This window comes from Berghia stephanieae, chromosome 1, assembly GCF_034508935.2.
Source record: "Berghia stephanieae isolate SIO BIC M18660-M18661 chromosome 1, UCSD_Bste_1.3, whole genome shotgun sequence".
NCBI classification, from domain to species: domain Eukaryota; kingdom Metazoa; phylum Mollusca; class Gastropoda; order Nudibranchia; family Aeolidiidae; genus Berghia; species Berghia stephanieae.
This window is the reverse complement of record NC_088360.1, coordinates 63,473,930-63,490,646: the sequence shown is the minus strand read 5'-3', so window position 1 is coordinate 63,490,646 and position 16,717 is coordinate 63,473,930. Positions and strand designations below refer to the sequence as shown.

The 16,717-nt window shown below is 39.1% G+C and overlaps 1 protein-coding gene across 1 annotated transcript in view; it reads right to left on the bottom strand.

The window, feature by feature from the left end:
• LOC144979222 (exosome RNA helicase MTR4-like) overlaps positions 1-15,904 on the bottom strand; it is a 171,522-nt gene extending 155,618 nt beyond the window's left edge. The window contains exons 1-2 of the mRNA XM_078925833.1: positions 15,745-15,904; positions 828-920 (exon numbers count right to left, since the gene is read on the bottom strand). Coding sequence (XP_078781959.1) covers positions 828-920; positions 15,745-15,863 — 212 coding nt within the window. The 5' untranslated portion in view covers positions 15,864-15,904. The remainder of the gene's footprint in view (positions 1-827; positions 921-15,744) is intronic.
• Between the last annotated feature and the right edge of the window lie 813 nt (positions 15,905-16,717).

Sequence of the window (16,717 nt, the reverse complement as noted above, 5' to 3'; positions counted from 1 at the left end):
ACTCCTTCACTGTCACTTCTTCCTCACCCCATCTGAAATTCCATTTGTTCTTTACAGTTTTGTCAATCTCCTTAATCAAAGGCTTTTGGTCTTCTTTAAGGGTATAAAACTGACTAGCCATTTATGAAAATGAATCACAAAAGTTTATTATTATAATAACCCAGTCCGGAGTTCCAGTCAAGAAATAAGAAATTGAAGATAAAAACCAAATTAACTAGATATCGACACACCAAAAAAACACGGTCACTGCTGAGTCGTAGTACACATCACCTGGATACTATATTATAATATAATAAAACAACTGAAGGAGTAAGTCAAACAGCCGCAGAAATAAAGTGATAATTACTAAGTCCAGCAAAAAACAGAAGATAACGCCAATCCAAATTGAATGAACCGCACACTAGGCACACACATGGGCAAATGGGAAGAAAGAAGTTGAGAGAAGAAAGAAATCAAACAATGACGGGGTATTGTAGGGCAATTAATATCATATCGTAAGTAACAATTCCATCAGGCATAAAATAAAAAAGATAAGAAAACAACCGAGATTGATATCGATACCATTAAAAAAAAAAAAGAAAAGAAACCTGGAGTAACTCAGTATCCCTACATTAAAAAGTTGAACGAAACCTCGGAAACAACGAAACAAAATGGCGGCGGGTTAGACTTTCTCACTCGGATCGTGAAAAAAAAAAAAAAAAATTATAAAATTGATTGGGTTCCGTGGAATTTGAAACCACGGAAAAAAAATCAGCGGAATCTGAAACCACGGAATTTCCGCGGAAAACATTGACCCCTGATATATATATATATACACACACACATACATTTTTTCCTCAGTTTTGGATCTCTTTGTACCCTCATCTTCGTGATCCATGGGTCTTTTCTTGCCTGCTATCCGACTGAAAACCTCATCTGCTCTGTAAAAGATAAACAAAAACACTGACTTAAACAAAACAGATTTTACCATTACAATATTTTGGATCACTTATCACAACTTGACACAAATCTAAACTAAACACAGAAAATTTTTCTATTTTAAATTATCAATCAAACTTTGAAGACAAAAAATTGAAAATGAAAGAATATGAATGATCATGCTGGAAAATACTGCTGAGGTTTAGTTGGGGTCATTCCAATTAGAACTTCATGAGCAATGTATGAAAATGACAAAAGATGATATTAATCGCATAAACATCTCCATTTTAACTATTGATAAAGGCAAGCAGAAATCAAATTTCAGGGTCTTCTTATGGATAAATCCTCAATGTCCAGGAACAATCTGTCAGGCAATAGTAAAGTTTTAAAAGAAAACAGATCATAATACCATTACAATGGTACTAGAGATAATAACTTATATCAATCTGCTTGCAATTTTTGTTTTAAATGGGATGAGAAGTAAAGAAGGGGAAGAAGAAGCATGAAGGGTGGAGGAGAGGTATGGGAAAGGATGCCACTGTAAAAAAAATTCTCTGCTCTTGAAAATTAGTGTTATGCCCATTAGCAATACAATGACAACTGTGCAAAGCAATAATAATAATAATAATGATAATAATAATAATAGATCTTTATTGTCCATAAATATGGCAATTTGTCATTTAGTTACACTTGTTATAACGTTAAACGATAACTGGAACATTGAACAGATATTTCACTCCTACTTATTTTCTCTCTCTCTCTCTCTCATTCTCTCTCTCTCTTCCTCTCTTTTTTTCAAACGTGCGATATACACAACATAAACATATTCATTTCGTTTTCAATTTGTTACGATTGTGGCAATTCGACACCAAAAATTATCATCATTATCAATTGGTCAGTTAATCTTACATTAAATAAATTAATCAGTTAATCAGTCAACGAATCAATCCTTGGTTTTTCTGTACCATATGAAATATTCAAAATTTTTATTGCTGATGGAACGAACGTTGATTTATACTTGTTAGTTCTACATTTAATCTGACAAAACCTTCTCCCAGATGGTAAAAGACTAAATTCATGGTATAAAATATGTTTTTTATTGTTGGTAATTGAGAATGCTTTCCTTTCTATTGCTTTTCCATGAATTCTGTCTACTCCATCAAGAGGATGGTTTATTATTTTTGATGCCTCTTTGATAGATTTTGAAATTTTTGATTTATCTTTAAGTCGGCATCCTCCAAACCATATGGAGCAGCCAAACGCAATTACACTTTTAATCAATGAGTCATAAACTCTTAACATAGTTTTCTTCCTTACTTGAAATGTTCTCAATTTCCTTAGGATGTATAATCTTTGGGCAACTTTCTTAGATATATTAATATGTTGAGAGAAATTGAGGGAACTATCAATGGTTATTCCTAAATATTTAAAATAGTCAACTATCTCAACATCATCTTTACCGATCGCCACACACTTTAAGTCGTTTTTATTTTTTACACCAAACACCTGTTCTTTTGTTTTTTCAACATTTAATTCAAACTGATTTTGTTTACACCAATCGGTGAATATATTTATTTGTTTGAAATAATTCTTTTCGGTAACTTTATCTTTTAATAAGCCAAGAATAGCAGTATCATCTGCATATTTCACTATAAAACAATTTTCAAAGGATTTTAAAACGTAATTCTTTGACAACAAAACCGTCAAAAGCAAGCATTGCATTTTTCGAAATTGATTTTCTCGGCCATACCGTTGGTCATGGGACACAGACACTCGAGACAGAAGAAAACAAACAAAAATCGCACAATTACAAAAACAAAAGACAAAAAAAGAAGTACGCAAAGTTCTCGTGCTCCTGAATTTTTACATGAAATACATTTACAACTTTGCGCACATCACGTGTCAGAATAGCTTAAATCAATTAAAGTCAGCAATCTATTCAGAAGCAATTCTTACATTACCCGACATGTCAAAAGAATTTGTTGTAACAACTGACACGTCTGACAAGGGTATCGCAGGTGTACTATTACAAGAGCATGAGGGAACTCTAATGCCTTGCTTATACGCAAGCAGGAAATTATTGGACAGGGAATCATGGTACTCTGTAATAGAGTGTGACGGACTGGCCATCGCCTTTACTTTAAAGACATTCAGATGATATCAACTACTAAAAGAGTTTGTGGTCGAAACAGACCATTAAACCACTCACGTATATAAGAAATAACAAAGTGAATAACAGTAGAGTGCTAAAGTGGAGTCTATTTTTTCAAAATTACACCTTCAGTATCTCTTATATACCAGGCTGTGAGAATATTCACTCCGACCTACTTTTTTAATTAGTGTAAACACATGAGAAGGGTATATTATAATTTACCCAACTACCTCTTATGCATACTGTGGGTGGGGGGTGTCACGTTACTGTAGAACGAGCTTAAGTTTCAATGAGATATTAGCTTTAGGCAACCATGAGTTGTTATTTTTCAAACCTGTTGCTAAGCTATCTTGTGATGACAACGCCTCTCAGTCGTCATATGAATACTACTCACCATGGTTATATAAACCCATGGCAGGCCGCCAAACGTGACGCTATCCTTCACGTAATGCAGGGTTGATTGTGTGAAGTACGTTCGGGGCCGGAAGATAGCGAGGCATAGTGCAGGCTACTGAGCGAGGCATAGTGCAGGCTACTGCACTGTGTAAGTCTGTGAACGGGTGACCAAATTATAGTACAGAGAAGGCAAATCTGTTATTATATGTCCCAGTAAAAGTAAAAGTCGCAAACCCGCCGAGTAGCATCGTCACAACACACCGTTCGACTAGATGCTATGCCGTCTCAGGTTCTCGCCCACAGCGGGCACATATTGGACAGGTAGAAAGACCCCACAGATGAAGCGCACTTGCCGTTAGGCAGCTCCTCGACCGAAGCCGACCCGCAGCCACCCAATGTCTCCTCCTACTGGTATCAAAGCCTGGCAACCTCTCACCAAGCTTAGAGGAGTGTCCGTCCCCGCCCCCACGAGGGACCGAATTCGTCCAAAGCGACTTCCATCTCGTATGTGCAGCTCTAGACGTAGTCAGGGACTCTGCGCACAAGGGCCGCCGGGACTCATTTCGGCTCGAAACGGGGGCACCGTCCATTATGCGCATCAGGGGTATCCCCACTCCCTCTCTCGTTGATCCCACTCAGCCAGTTTCCCGTAATCGTCTCCCTCCGGACAATGGGGGACTGGATCGCTGCCATTATCGGGCCCCATTCTCTAGGAGTTGTTGCTAGCGTTCTCGACACTATGTGCATCGACTTGTGAGTTCTACATCCACCCTCTCAACGCCTCTGCTTCCACCCCACACTGGAGCGCAATACTCCGCGGTGGAATAGAATAGTGCCAAGGCAGACGTTCTCATGAGCGCTTGGCTAGCGCCCCAAGTCGATCCCGCCAGCTTCCTCAGAAGATTATTCCGCTTCTCTATCTTCCGGGCAACCCCTTCGAGATGCACCTGACAGGTAAGGCTGCGATCCAACGTCACCCCTAAATATTTTGCATGCGGCTCATATGGGAGTCGCTGGTCCCCGACTAGGACATTCAGTTTGTGGGTGTGCCAAGCACTGCATAGGTGAAACGCAGTGGCCACGGTTTTTGAAGTGTTCATCTTCAGGTACCACTTGTCGAAGTAGGATTTGAGTCTGGTGACGTCCTCGCTAAGTACGCTCTCGAGACGGGTCCACACTTTACTATGAGTAACGAGTGCCCAGACGTCCGCGTATCCCAGCCAAGGGAGGAAGTGTTCGGCATATCGCCAATGTAAACGTTAAACAACATTGGTGCAAGTACCGACCCCTGAGGGACCCCATTCTTCAATTTCCTTACTTTACTCGTGGCGTCTCCCAGCGCAACGTGGAATTGCCTTTCCCCCAAGATCGAAGAGAACAACTTCAAGGTCTTTTTGCACCTTATGATTTTTGCTGGTTTGAACAACCCTTCGCACCAGACTGTAGTGGATCTTTACCTTGCAGCTGGTGAGGGGGTTTGAGCCACACGGGAGGGCAAAGGTGTAAATCCTGGTTGACCGTCACGAGACCATCCCGGGTATCGAGCTAACGAGCCAAATGAGCTGCTCGCCCCGGTGTGTGACTAAATTTGATCCAACCCGGTGCCCAAATAGCAGCCGCTATCCCGGGCGCCACACTACTTCGATACTTCGATATTCGGAGTCAAATTCCAGTTCGCATGTGCAATCAACGGATTATTCATATCCAAACTCGGTTTGAATCACTACTGTAATCTGTGGTCTGAATAGTCTCCCTTGGCAGTATAGCTTTTGTTTCTTTTTTCTTTTAAATATTTTATTTATTGATAATTACATAAAATTGATGCATATGAAAATAACAGTAATGGCATAGTAACTAAAGTAGTCTAAAACCGCTTTATTTGACAAAATCATAGATCAACTGGAAGTCCAGTTAGAAATTATAAAGAACAAAAGTAACTTTGATCTAAAAGAAAAGCTTTTCTAACAACATAACATGATGTCCATAGAAAATCAGGACGAAACAAAAATATTGTTATAGTGTTAGACACACCCCCCCCCCCCCCCCCCCCCCCATGTTTGTGCATGCATATTGGACTTTAAGTCCAAATAGCCATGGGAGACTATTCAGACTCGACTCCAAATTGCCACTTCGAAAGAAAGAAGGAAATACATACGATATAAAATAATGTAGTGAAATAGAGTTTGGGAGAGAGAGAGAGAGAGAGAGGGAGGGATTAACTCCCATATACAGATTTCCAACATGATTCCCATATCTCAAGACATCCAGTCAGGATATGAAGTGAGTAGAAAAGTGCCAGAAGACAATAGAGAATAAAAAAAATTTTCGCGGCGGTGGTGGGGTTTGAACCTGCGACCTTATTGGTACGACAACTCCGCCTGGCAGGTGAGAGCGTGGCTCTACCGTGTGAGCTATCCACGAACACAAAAATATTCGTTTCAAACCCAAAGTCATTTCTAGATCCCTCTCTCACCCACTTCTTGAGATCGCCGATTCGTTCGCCACCATCGCGAAGTAATTTTGACCAGCAGTTAAGCTTAATAGCCAATATTCTCATCACAAACATATAACATAGAAACGATTGAGACATTGAGTATGCTCCGGTGTATGGGGTGAATTTTTAATTCAGAAAAGTGAGTGGAGCAGGCACTTATGTTGGTAACAACAAGATATGAAGTGAGTAGAAAAGTACCAGAAGACAATAGAGAATAAAAAATCCAGTCTAAATTTTAAATGCATGACATGTATTTTGTTTTTGTTTTTAAGGGTTTTACAGCGCTTGCAACACATTAAGGTCATATCAGCGCCAGTAAAAAGGAAGAAAATGGGATAGTAAAAAGTTCTAGTATTACAATTAAAGCACAAAAGAAAAGGTAAGACAAAGGGGAATTGGTTCAAATAGGGAACAGGTGTAGATTCCAAGAGCACACTGTCAAAGTACTTAGTTTGAGATCACCTAAAAATCTCATCCAGACACAAGCACAGGTCCCAACTAAGAGGAATACACTCAAATGTTTACCAATCCTATAATATAATATGTAAACTAAACATAATACAATGCATAACAGAGAGATGATTTACAAGGAGAAAAATATCATCTCCAGACCTGCCAACCTTCCCAGGATGAAAAGTGTATTGCATGACCCTAAAAAGTGTATTTTTTAGCAAAAAAGTGTATTTTGTTCGCACATGTGGAAAAAAAGTGTGCACTACACAAAAATTTATATAAAAGCAAATCAAAATAAATGATCTTCATCATTCAAGCAATCTCTAGTGATGACAAAATTATCGATTTATCAAGAAACTAAAACACATGTGTGTGTGTGTGTGTGTGAGAGAGAGAGAGAGAGAGAGAGAGAGAGAGAGAGAGAGAGAGAGAGAGAGAGAGAGAGAGAGAGAGAGAGAGAGAGAAAGAAAGAAAGAAAGAGAGAGATATAGAGAAAAAGAGGAGCGAGAGGGGGAGGGGAGTGAGACTGCTTGTGCATTAAGAGGACGCGAGGGAAATAGAATAAAGATTGAAACCTGTATAATTGTATGTGTTTGTGTGTGTGTGTGTGTGTTTGTGTGTGTATGTGTGTGTGTGTGAACGAAACAAAAGGGAGACGGAGAGAGTGAGGTAGACATGAAGAAAGGGATGGAGGCGGAGCAAAGAATTGTAGGGATACTTTAAAGAAAGCATTTTGTTACAAAGTAAGTCATAGTCAATCAACTGAAAACATATTGACCAATGAGATTGCAATTAAAGAAATGGGCTGGTCAAATCAATCATTGCATTGTTTCCATTTTGAGTCAGATGACCGCTTGAGGAGGAGGGGTGGGGCTTATTGTGTAGTGACTTACATGAAAACCTGTTATTGAATCTCTCAAGTTGTCCTTAGCGTTCACCCACATTGTTCATTTTCTAAAAAGACCCCCCCCCCCTCCTCCTTTCTTTCAGTATACAAAGAAAGCACGACTAAACGAACATCCATCTCTCTCTCTCTCTCTCCCCTCTTCATCTATCTATCTACTATCTATCTATCTATCTATCTATCTATCTATCCATTTATAGGTTTGTCTTTCTGTCTGTGTATCTATCCATCCATTTCATTTTTTAGTTACACGTATTTCCATCGGGAGTTCATTAATTGTTGAAGGTTCTATTTATTGTTCTGCTTTTGTACTTAAAATTAAATGTTTATCCTACAACAATCTCTGTAAGTGTAAGATTAGTCAACTGTTGTCCTATTAAAGTCTTAGCATGTCCTATAATTTCATGAATAAAAAAAAGAGGGACAAAGGAGGGCCATCACCTCGATGCAGCTCGACAAAGAGATAATAGCACGTGGTGTGTATCAAAATGCACAAACACACACATATGTAACACACGCATGCTGACGTCATGAAGCATCGCCCGAGCATTATGGTCTACATCCACACCGTATGTGATGAGCGTTGACCAATCAGAATCATTCATTTGTAAGGTTGTCAGGGAAAAACCTAGACTTGTTGACAGTTTTTAAAGTCCATTATTGGTTGAACCATGAAATTGTGAAAACAGTCATGCTTTCTCTGGGATAGATAAAGACACGCCCTTTGCTGTGATATCTTACATCTTATTGGTGGAGAAAAAGACTCGGTATTACTAAGCCTTGGAAAGGGTGGCTCTCTGAGAGAAAGTCAACTCTCGTTTTGAATGTGTCACTGATAGTTGCATTTTTAAACTTGAAATTTATATAACTTATCGTCATTGTTTATGGTGAATTATTATGTTCTCATGTAGAAAAATGATTGTAGTTTCTGAAACAACCAAAAACTGAAATTTGATAATTTTGACCATTTCCACTTTAAAACCGGTTTTCTTCGTTTTCCAAATCCCGACTTAATACCGCTTCGAGGCGGAGGGTCACAAATATCAAAGTAAGAGTGGCATTCAAATACATTTTTAAATATCTAAATAGACATGATTAAATGTCACTAAATGTTCAGTGACACCATGGCTTGGTGGATATAAGCTGTTTGACTCTGAGCTTAGGGTTCGAGAGTTCAAATCCCGGTAGGGATAACTTTTTTTTTGTCCCCCAATATTTTAAAAATTCCTTCTGTCTATTGCTATTTTTTAACCTTTTTTTTTTTTTAAATGAGAAAAACTGATTGGAAATGTAAAAGTGATGGTGATAGTGGTAGTGATAATGGTAATGGTGGTGGTGGTAACCGGTAACGGTGATGATTGGGGTGTAGGGATGATGGTAATATTATTATTATTGATATTGTTTTTCTTCTTCTGCTATTATTATTATTATTATTATTATTATTATTATTATTATTATTATTATTACTATTATTATTATCATTATTATTATTATTATTATTATTATTATTATTATCATTATTATTATTATCATTATTGTTATTATTACTATTATTATTATTATTATTGAACGTATTGATGTTATTACGATTGTCGTATTTTTGTGTGGTGTATCAGTTTATTTTTTTATTCCATTTACCTTTTTTTTCCACTTTCATGTATGTTGGCATCAAATTGTTGATTTATTGGCAAAAGCCGAAGATTGAATAAACTTTGAACTTTGTTTTAATAATTTTATTTGCTTGTAATATACTTTAATGTTGATATTATACTATTGTTCTTTTATTATTATTATTATTATTGTTATTATTATTATCATTATTACTATTATTATGAAATAAAAAAATAAACTGATACACCACACAAAAATACAACAATCGTAATAACATCAATACGTACAATAATAATAATAATAATAATAATAATAATAATAATAATAATAATATAATAATAATAATAATAATAATAATAATAATAATAATAATAATAACAATAATAATTTAAATAGATACTGAATATTAGACTACAATTGACATATATTTACTGAATACACGTGGTATTTTTAGGGGTGTTTCTCTTTTTACGAAACACGCTGAAACCCGACAAAGTTCTGGGATGTAGGCAGCAGTGGGGAGTGAACCTGGGACTGGGTTTCGTAATAAAAAAGCAATTACTTTTTTTACGAAACCCGATAATATCCGACAAAGTTATGGAAAGAAAGTAGGCAACAGTGGGGGAGTGAACCCGAGACTCAGGGAAGTGTACACTATTGGGGAGTAAACCTAAGTCTATGGCTTTTCGACGGGGTTTGGCGGGTTTCGAAAAAGTAATTGCTTCATTCTCGTCTGGCACCCAACTCCCATAGTCCGGCTTCATTTCCCACTGGTATCCATCTTCCATAGTCCCAGGTTCATTTCCACTGATATCCTCTTCTCACAGTCCCAGGTTCACTCCCAACCGGTGTGCACTTCCCTGAGTCCCGGTTCATTGCCAAATGGTGCCCACTTCCCATAACTTTTGACAATTTCGGTAGATTTCGAAATAAAAGTACATTCTAAGCTCACTGTCCACTGGTATCAGCCTCTCGCAGTCCCAGGTTCAATCCTCATCGGTGTCCGAATCCCAGATTCACTCCCCACTGCTGCCTGCTTCCCATAACTTTGTCGGGTTTTGACGGGTTTCGTAAAAAAGTAATTCCCCCTCCCCCTTGGTATTGCTTTTTTACAAAATCCAGAGTCCCAGGTTCACTCCCCACAAGTGTACACTTCTCTGAATCTCAGGATCACCCCCCACTGTTGCCTACTTCAATAAATTTGTCGGATATTGCCAGGTTTCGTCGGGTTTCGTAAAAAAAAGTAATTGCTTTTATGTGAAACTCGCTGAAACCCGCCGAAAACCAGAGTCTTAGGTTCACTCCCCACTGGTGTACACTTCCATGAATCTCAGGTTCACTCCCCACTGTTGCCTACTTCCCATAACTTTGTCGGATATTGCCGGGTTTCGTAAAAAGGTAATTGCTTTTATGTGAATCTCACTGAAACCTGCCGAATACCATAGTCTCAGGTTCACTCCCCACTGGTGTACATTTCCCTTTGTCTCAGGTTCACTCCCCATTATTTGCCTACTTTCGATAACTTTGCCCCATTTTGTTGGAATTTGGCGCATTTCGTAAACAAAAAGTAATTGCTTTTTTTTTTACAAAACCCACCGAAACCCAGACCCAGGTTCACTCCCCACTGGTGTACACTTCCCCGAATCTCAGGTTCACTCCCCACTGTTGCCTACTACCCATAACTTTCTCGGATATTGCCAGGTTTCGTCAGGTTTCGTAAAAAAGTTATTGCTTTTATATGAAATTAGCTGAAGCCCGCCGAAAACCATAGTCTCAGGTTCACTCCCCACTGGTGTACACTTCACTGTCTCAGGTTCAGTCCCCACGCTTTGCCTACTTTCCACAACTTTGCCGCATATTGTCGGGTTCCGTAAAAAAGTAATTCCCCCCCCCCCCCCCATTTTGTTATTGCTGTTTTACAAAACCCAGAGTCCCAGATTCACTCCCCACTAGTGTACACTTCCCCGAATCTCAGGTTCACTCCCCCACTGTTGCCTACTACATATAACTTTCTCGGATATTGCCAGGTTTCGTAAAAAAGTAATTGCTTTTATATGAAATTAGCTGAAGCCCGCCGAAAACCATAGTCTCAGGTTCACTCCCCACTGGTGTACACTTCACTGTCTCAGGTTCAGTCCCCACGCTTTGCCTACTTTCCACAACTTTGCCGCATATTGTCGGGTTCCGTAAAAAAGTAATCCCCCCCCCCCCCATTTTGTTATTGCTGTTTTACAAAACCCAGAGTCCCAGGTTCACTCCCCACTGGTGTACACTTCCCTGAATCTCAGGTTCATCCCCTTCTCCCCCCCCCCTTACACACACACACACACACACACGCTGCTGCCTACCTCCCATAACTTTGTCGGATATTGCTGGTGTGTCGGGTTTCGTAAAAAAGTAATTGCTTTTTATTAAGAAACCCGCCGAAACCCAGTCCCAGGTTCATTCCCCACAGGTGTACACTTCTCTGAGTCCCAGATTCACTGCCACAGCTGCCCTCTTCCCATAACTTTGTCAGGTTTCGGGAGAAAAACACTGTATTGTAGTGCAAAACCACTATTCAGTGTTCAGATACTGAATAGTACAAAACCAATATTCAGTATCAGATACTGAATAGTACAAAACCACTATTCAGTATCAGATACTGAATAGTACAAAACCACTATTCAGTATCAGATACTGAATAGTGGAAAACCGCTATTCAGTATCTGATACTGAATAGTGCAAAACCACTATTCAGTATCAGATACTGAATAGTGCTAGCCTTATAGTATAGTATAGAGAGGTGAGCCGGTGTTACCAATACTTAGCTTCTATACCAGGACAAATCATTCGTTTGGACAGAAAAATAAATAAAAAACTTACCGCTTACCGTCAAAAGCAGTTAAGATTTGAAGATACATTTGTTTTCTATCAAAAAACATTCGGTACTAGACAATCCTTGATGAATATGAAAAGTTGTGTTTGAAATTATATCCTAAATATTTTCATGATTCATTCCTCGCTAAATCGTGTGTGTTTTTCGTCTGATTCAATGGTTGGTGCCCCCTAGTGCCTGCCGCCTGCCGCGCAAAACAAAGGTTTTTTTAAAAGTTTATTGAGAAAAAGATACAGAAAAAAGTGTCCCTAGATAGGTATGCAATTTGGTGCATAAGTGCAGTAAAAATTGGTGCGCAAAATTAGTTCGTAGAGGATGCGAGACTGTGTGTTTTGTGGTGTGTGTGTGTGTGTGTGAGTATGTGTGTGTGTGTCTCTTTCTTTCTTCCTTTTTTTTTGGGAGTGCCTACGTACACGGTAACGGGGCATCTAGCCTCAGGATCTATGTACACGTAAACCGGTTTACCGTTGCAACATTCTGTCAGTGATTGTCCTCGCTGTCGTGACCGCGCGCGCTCGTGTGTGTGTGTGTGTGTGTGCGTGTGAGTTGTTTTTGTTTAATCAAAACAATTTTAACCATTAATGGCGAGATTCCATCTTACACTCCCCAAACTCCAGATCTTAGTCTTAATGTTATCATTAAAAGACAAGCTTTGCGATTTATAGTTTAATTGAAGCCCGAGTCGAAATATACTCTTACTACTGCTCTCTTGGTGGAAACAATTTATTCTGCATAAGCAATCTGGAGAAAAAAATCAGTGTCACTGTAAAAGGTTAAAATTTCACTAAGTACGCTCCGTGAACACTGCTGTAACAATCCTTTGATCTACGTCACCAGGCAACCCATTGTTTCTTTCATCTTTTCCCATTCCCCCTTACTATCCCCCCATCCCCCCGCCCATCTCTCTCTCTTTCTTTCTTATCATAGTGTTATCCTTTCCCATCTCAATGTAAAATGAAAACGTTCTGCTGTTTGCAGATACATGTATGATTGTTTTGTTTTTTCTCTCTCACTCGGCTAGGATTAAAAACCAAGACATCAGGTAATTGGTGTCTAATGCCAAAGTATAGATTCTCTCTTTGGCCAATTTAGTCACGCACGTGGCAGCCCAGCTATTTATTATGTTCTGCCTATAACACACAATAAGTGGGTTTTTGGGGGTGGGTACGAAAGAAATCAAGGTCATAAGTAACCGTGCACAAGAGCTGTATAGGGAATTGGTTTCGGGGGGTCTTGCAAATACCAAATATTTTATGGAAAGCTCTTTCGAACTCCAAGACGTCTGGTTTGTTTTGCTATCTTGGAACAAACGAAACAGAGATGTCTTGAGGTGTGACCTAGTTGTCTGATTTTGTGACCTGGATGTAAGGTTTTGTGACCTAGATGTATCCTTTTGTGTGTGCAAGCCATGCGGGTAAGTACAGCGATAGCTTGCCAGTTGAGGAAAAAAAAAAGAAGAAGCAGCGTATCCGCATTTGAAAAACAAAACAAAAAAACCCTGAAAAAACAAAACAACTTAACCTTTTAAAGGCGAATATCAATCTTACTTGGACCAAAAATAAAAAATTACCGTTTTCATCAAAAGACAAAAAACAAATTACAATTTAAAAACTTGAGCTTTTATATAGGGCAATATCCACCCAACGTGCTCAAAGCGCTTTTTATCAATATTCTTACTGCTCTTATGGTGGAAACGTTTTTTTTCTTCTGCGTTAAAAAATAATATAAATGACGACTATTATTTGAAAACAAAAAAATCAACGTCACTGGCAAAGGGTTAATTGCAGTACTCCTGCATCCTGTGAGACTCCTACGGCACTTGCTAATCATAAAAAAAGGAAATAGCAATCAACAATACTAAGTTGAGAAAAAAAAGAAGAAAAAAAGGAGGAGGGGGGGGGGGGAGGGGGGGGGGGCAAAGAGCAAACCCAGTAGCAATGCAACCTTTAGCGGCCAAATTCGATCTTTGACCTAACACCAAATCCTCTTTCATCAAAAGACAAGTAACGGCAAAACGATTATAGACAATTGAAGTCCGAGTTGCGATAGTCTGACTGCTCTCTTGGTGAAAAAGCTGTATTCTCCGTTAACAATAATAAAGATAAAAGCAAACTATTATCTGAAAGCAAAAAATTTGCTTCGCTGTTAAGGGGTTAAGAACATCTGCCAGCATCGTTGACAAGCTCTACGTCACCAAGCCACACGTCTCCCTTTCGTCTTCATCATGCAACCCCCCTCTCCACTCTCACGGTGGTGGTGGCAGCGGATAAAAAAGGCCTTTTTTTCTTTTATTCAATCAACTTGACTGCTGGTGGACCCTAGGCCTCTCTACAAGTCCAAGAAATAATACTCACTTTTTCTCTGCTCCAACGAAAATATCTACCCCCTACCGGTCTAATTATTTGTAGCAGACGACAAATTTCTCAAAACGGTCACGTGACACTATAAAAACAACACAGGAAGTCCATGAAAGCTTATTTACGGCATTTCCTTTGAACCGTGTAAACAACAAAATTCCGTTGTCATTCGACTCAACGGGTCAGATTGGCCGGTATTTTTTAACGAACTAAAGTTCTGAAAAATCAAAATGTTTCTTAGAAAGTTGAAAGATGCTAGTTTTTGAAACAGAGGTAGGTTTTTAAGAAAAATCTTTATATTTTACGTGAATGCATGCTCAAGGCGAGTTGGACGTGCAGCGGAGGTTGGTAGGCCAAAGGTCCACCTCTCTAGATATTTTATTAACTTATTCGTATTTGTATTGTATGTGCATTCAGAAACATTCCATTTTCTGGAATGTAGATAATTATTTAAAAGAGCGGAGTTTCAAATATGTGTCTGGAGAAAACAAAATTTCGTTATCCCCAGACAGGCGTCTGGGGATAACGAAATTTTGTTATCCCGTCTGGGGATAACGAAATTTTGTTATCCCCAGACAGGTGTCTGGGGATAATGATAGGTACTTTGGTAAACGTCCATTTGGCCCTCCAGCAGGGAGCCGATAAATGGCCTAGTGGCTGTGACCCGATTTTTTGGACTTTTGAGTGATGGGTCTCAGAAAAAGTTCCATAGATTTTTTGTTTATGGATGGATTTTAATGATTGATGTCTTATTTTCTTCAGGAGAAATTACTCTATCGTTTGGTGTAGTTTATTTTAAAATCAATGACAATTTAGTATAACTTTTGATTATGGATAAAATAGGGTATAATTTAGCTTTGGATAATTAAAAGATTAGAACTTGGTAAATCAAAATTTCATGCTGGCACGTTTATTTAACATCTTAACTTTTTTATAAAATTAAATTCAGGGCAAAGTTGTATACCGCATCCATGAAATTCGTTCCAGTAAAATCCTTACTCAAATCTTAGCGGCCATTTTAGACCAGTTTTGAAATCCAAATGGTGGTTACTACCGGAAATGCAACAATTTTCAGGTCACAAAGTCCGTCAGTAAATAACAAAGGCAAAGGCAAAGGCAAATAGAAGACCATTTTTCAGCCTTTAAACTAACATAACTTTTTTTCTGCTTATCTGATTTTCACAATTTTGGTATCATTAGAATCGTGTTGAAAAGCACTTTAAAATGATATAGGTTTCATTGAGCTCAATCCAATTTGAATTTTTTACCAAAGTACCTAATAATGACAGCCTAGGCCTATCTTTGGACATAGACTTAGACAACCACATGTGACACTAATTAAGGAGACTTCTGAATTATTCTTTAGATTTGTGTAAAAAGCCAGTTACCACGGTGAATGTGTTAATCATGGATTCGAACTCCGGACATTGTCTAACGATCAATCAAAGCCAGCATAAATACATTCCAAGAGCACAAGCCACGATGGATGATGATGGCTTAAATTGTGCGGCGGAACATTATAACTATATATTTAATAAAAGAAAACTGGGGATGTAGGAGCTTTCGGAAGGCCTCCCCTACCTTGTATCATCCAAAGTGTCCTTGGAATTGGAAAGTCCTTGTTTCTTGCCATCATTCTTCGTTGAATCTGAAAAAACATCGAAGAGATCGGTACCAAATGCATCCGCCATTTTCGACATGTGTGTTTGTAGTAGTGTTGGGTTATTTGATCGCTTTTACTCGATCGACGACCGAGCGCCAAGCCACGAGTCAGTGCTCGATCTCAATGCCGGAAGAGCGAGTTAGTAAAACGATCACTCGATCGTAAAACGATCAAGCGGGTTGTGAGCTTGAGACGATCTTGACACGTGAGACGAGCTTGAGACGATCAGGATTCGAGCGAGCGGAGGGGTAACGAGTGTTTCGAATCATTTCAAATTCAAACGATCACAGTTTGCCATCCGATACCAATCGCCAATGTTTGCACACGGTAGTCTGTGGTTCTTCCACAGCCCTCACTCCTTGTCAGATGTTAGTGTGTCTGGGTGGCAGTGGCAGGGAAATTCGTATAGGTGTATCACGCGTGTGTGACAAGACTTCATTAAACCTACTAAAGTTTGACTATCACACACACACACACACACATACACACCCCACACACACTAAGGCTATTTCTATGACACACACGCATCCCTCTATCAATGAACACTCCTACAGTAATGCGGCTATGTGGTCTAGTCATGACGTAACTATAGGTAGTACTCTAGTCGACCATGGCTCTCGTGCATTATAATGGTCTAGTGGTATGACACCCGCTTTGGGATCGGAAAGTCCTGGGTTCGAGCCTCGCGCTCGGTGCATAGTTGAGTCTTTGGACAAGGCTCTTTACTCACATTCTCTCACCGTACTCAGGTGTAAAATGAGTACCTGGCCGTTAACAGCGTTGTCTTTGTCTGAAAAATTGTAATATCGCCTAACAGGCGGCATGTCCCGTCCTACATATTAAATGTTGCTGTTGACCGGGGACCCCTTTACAAAGCGCTTTGATCACATT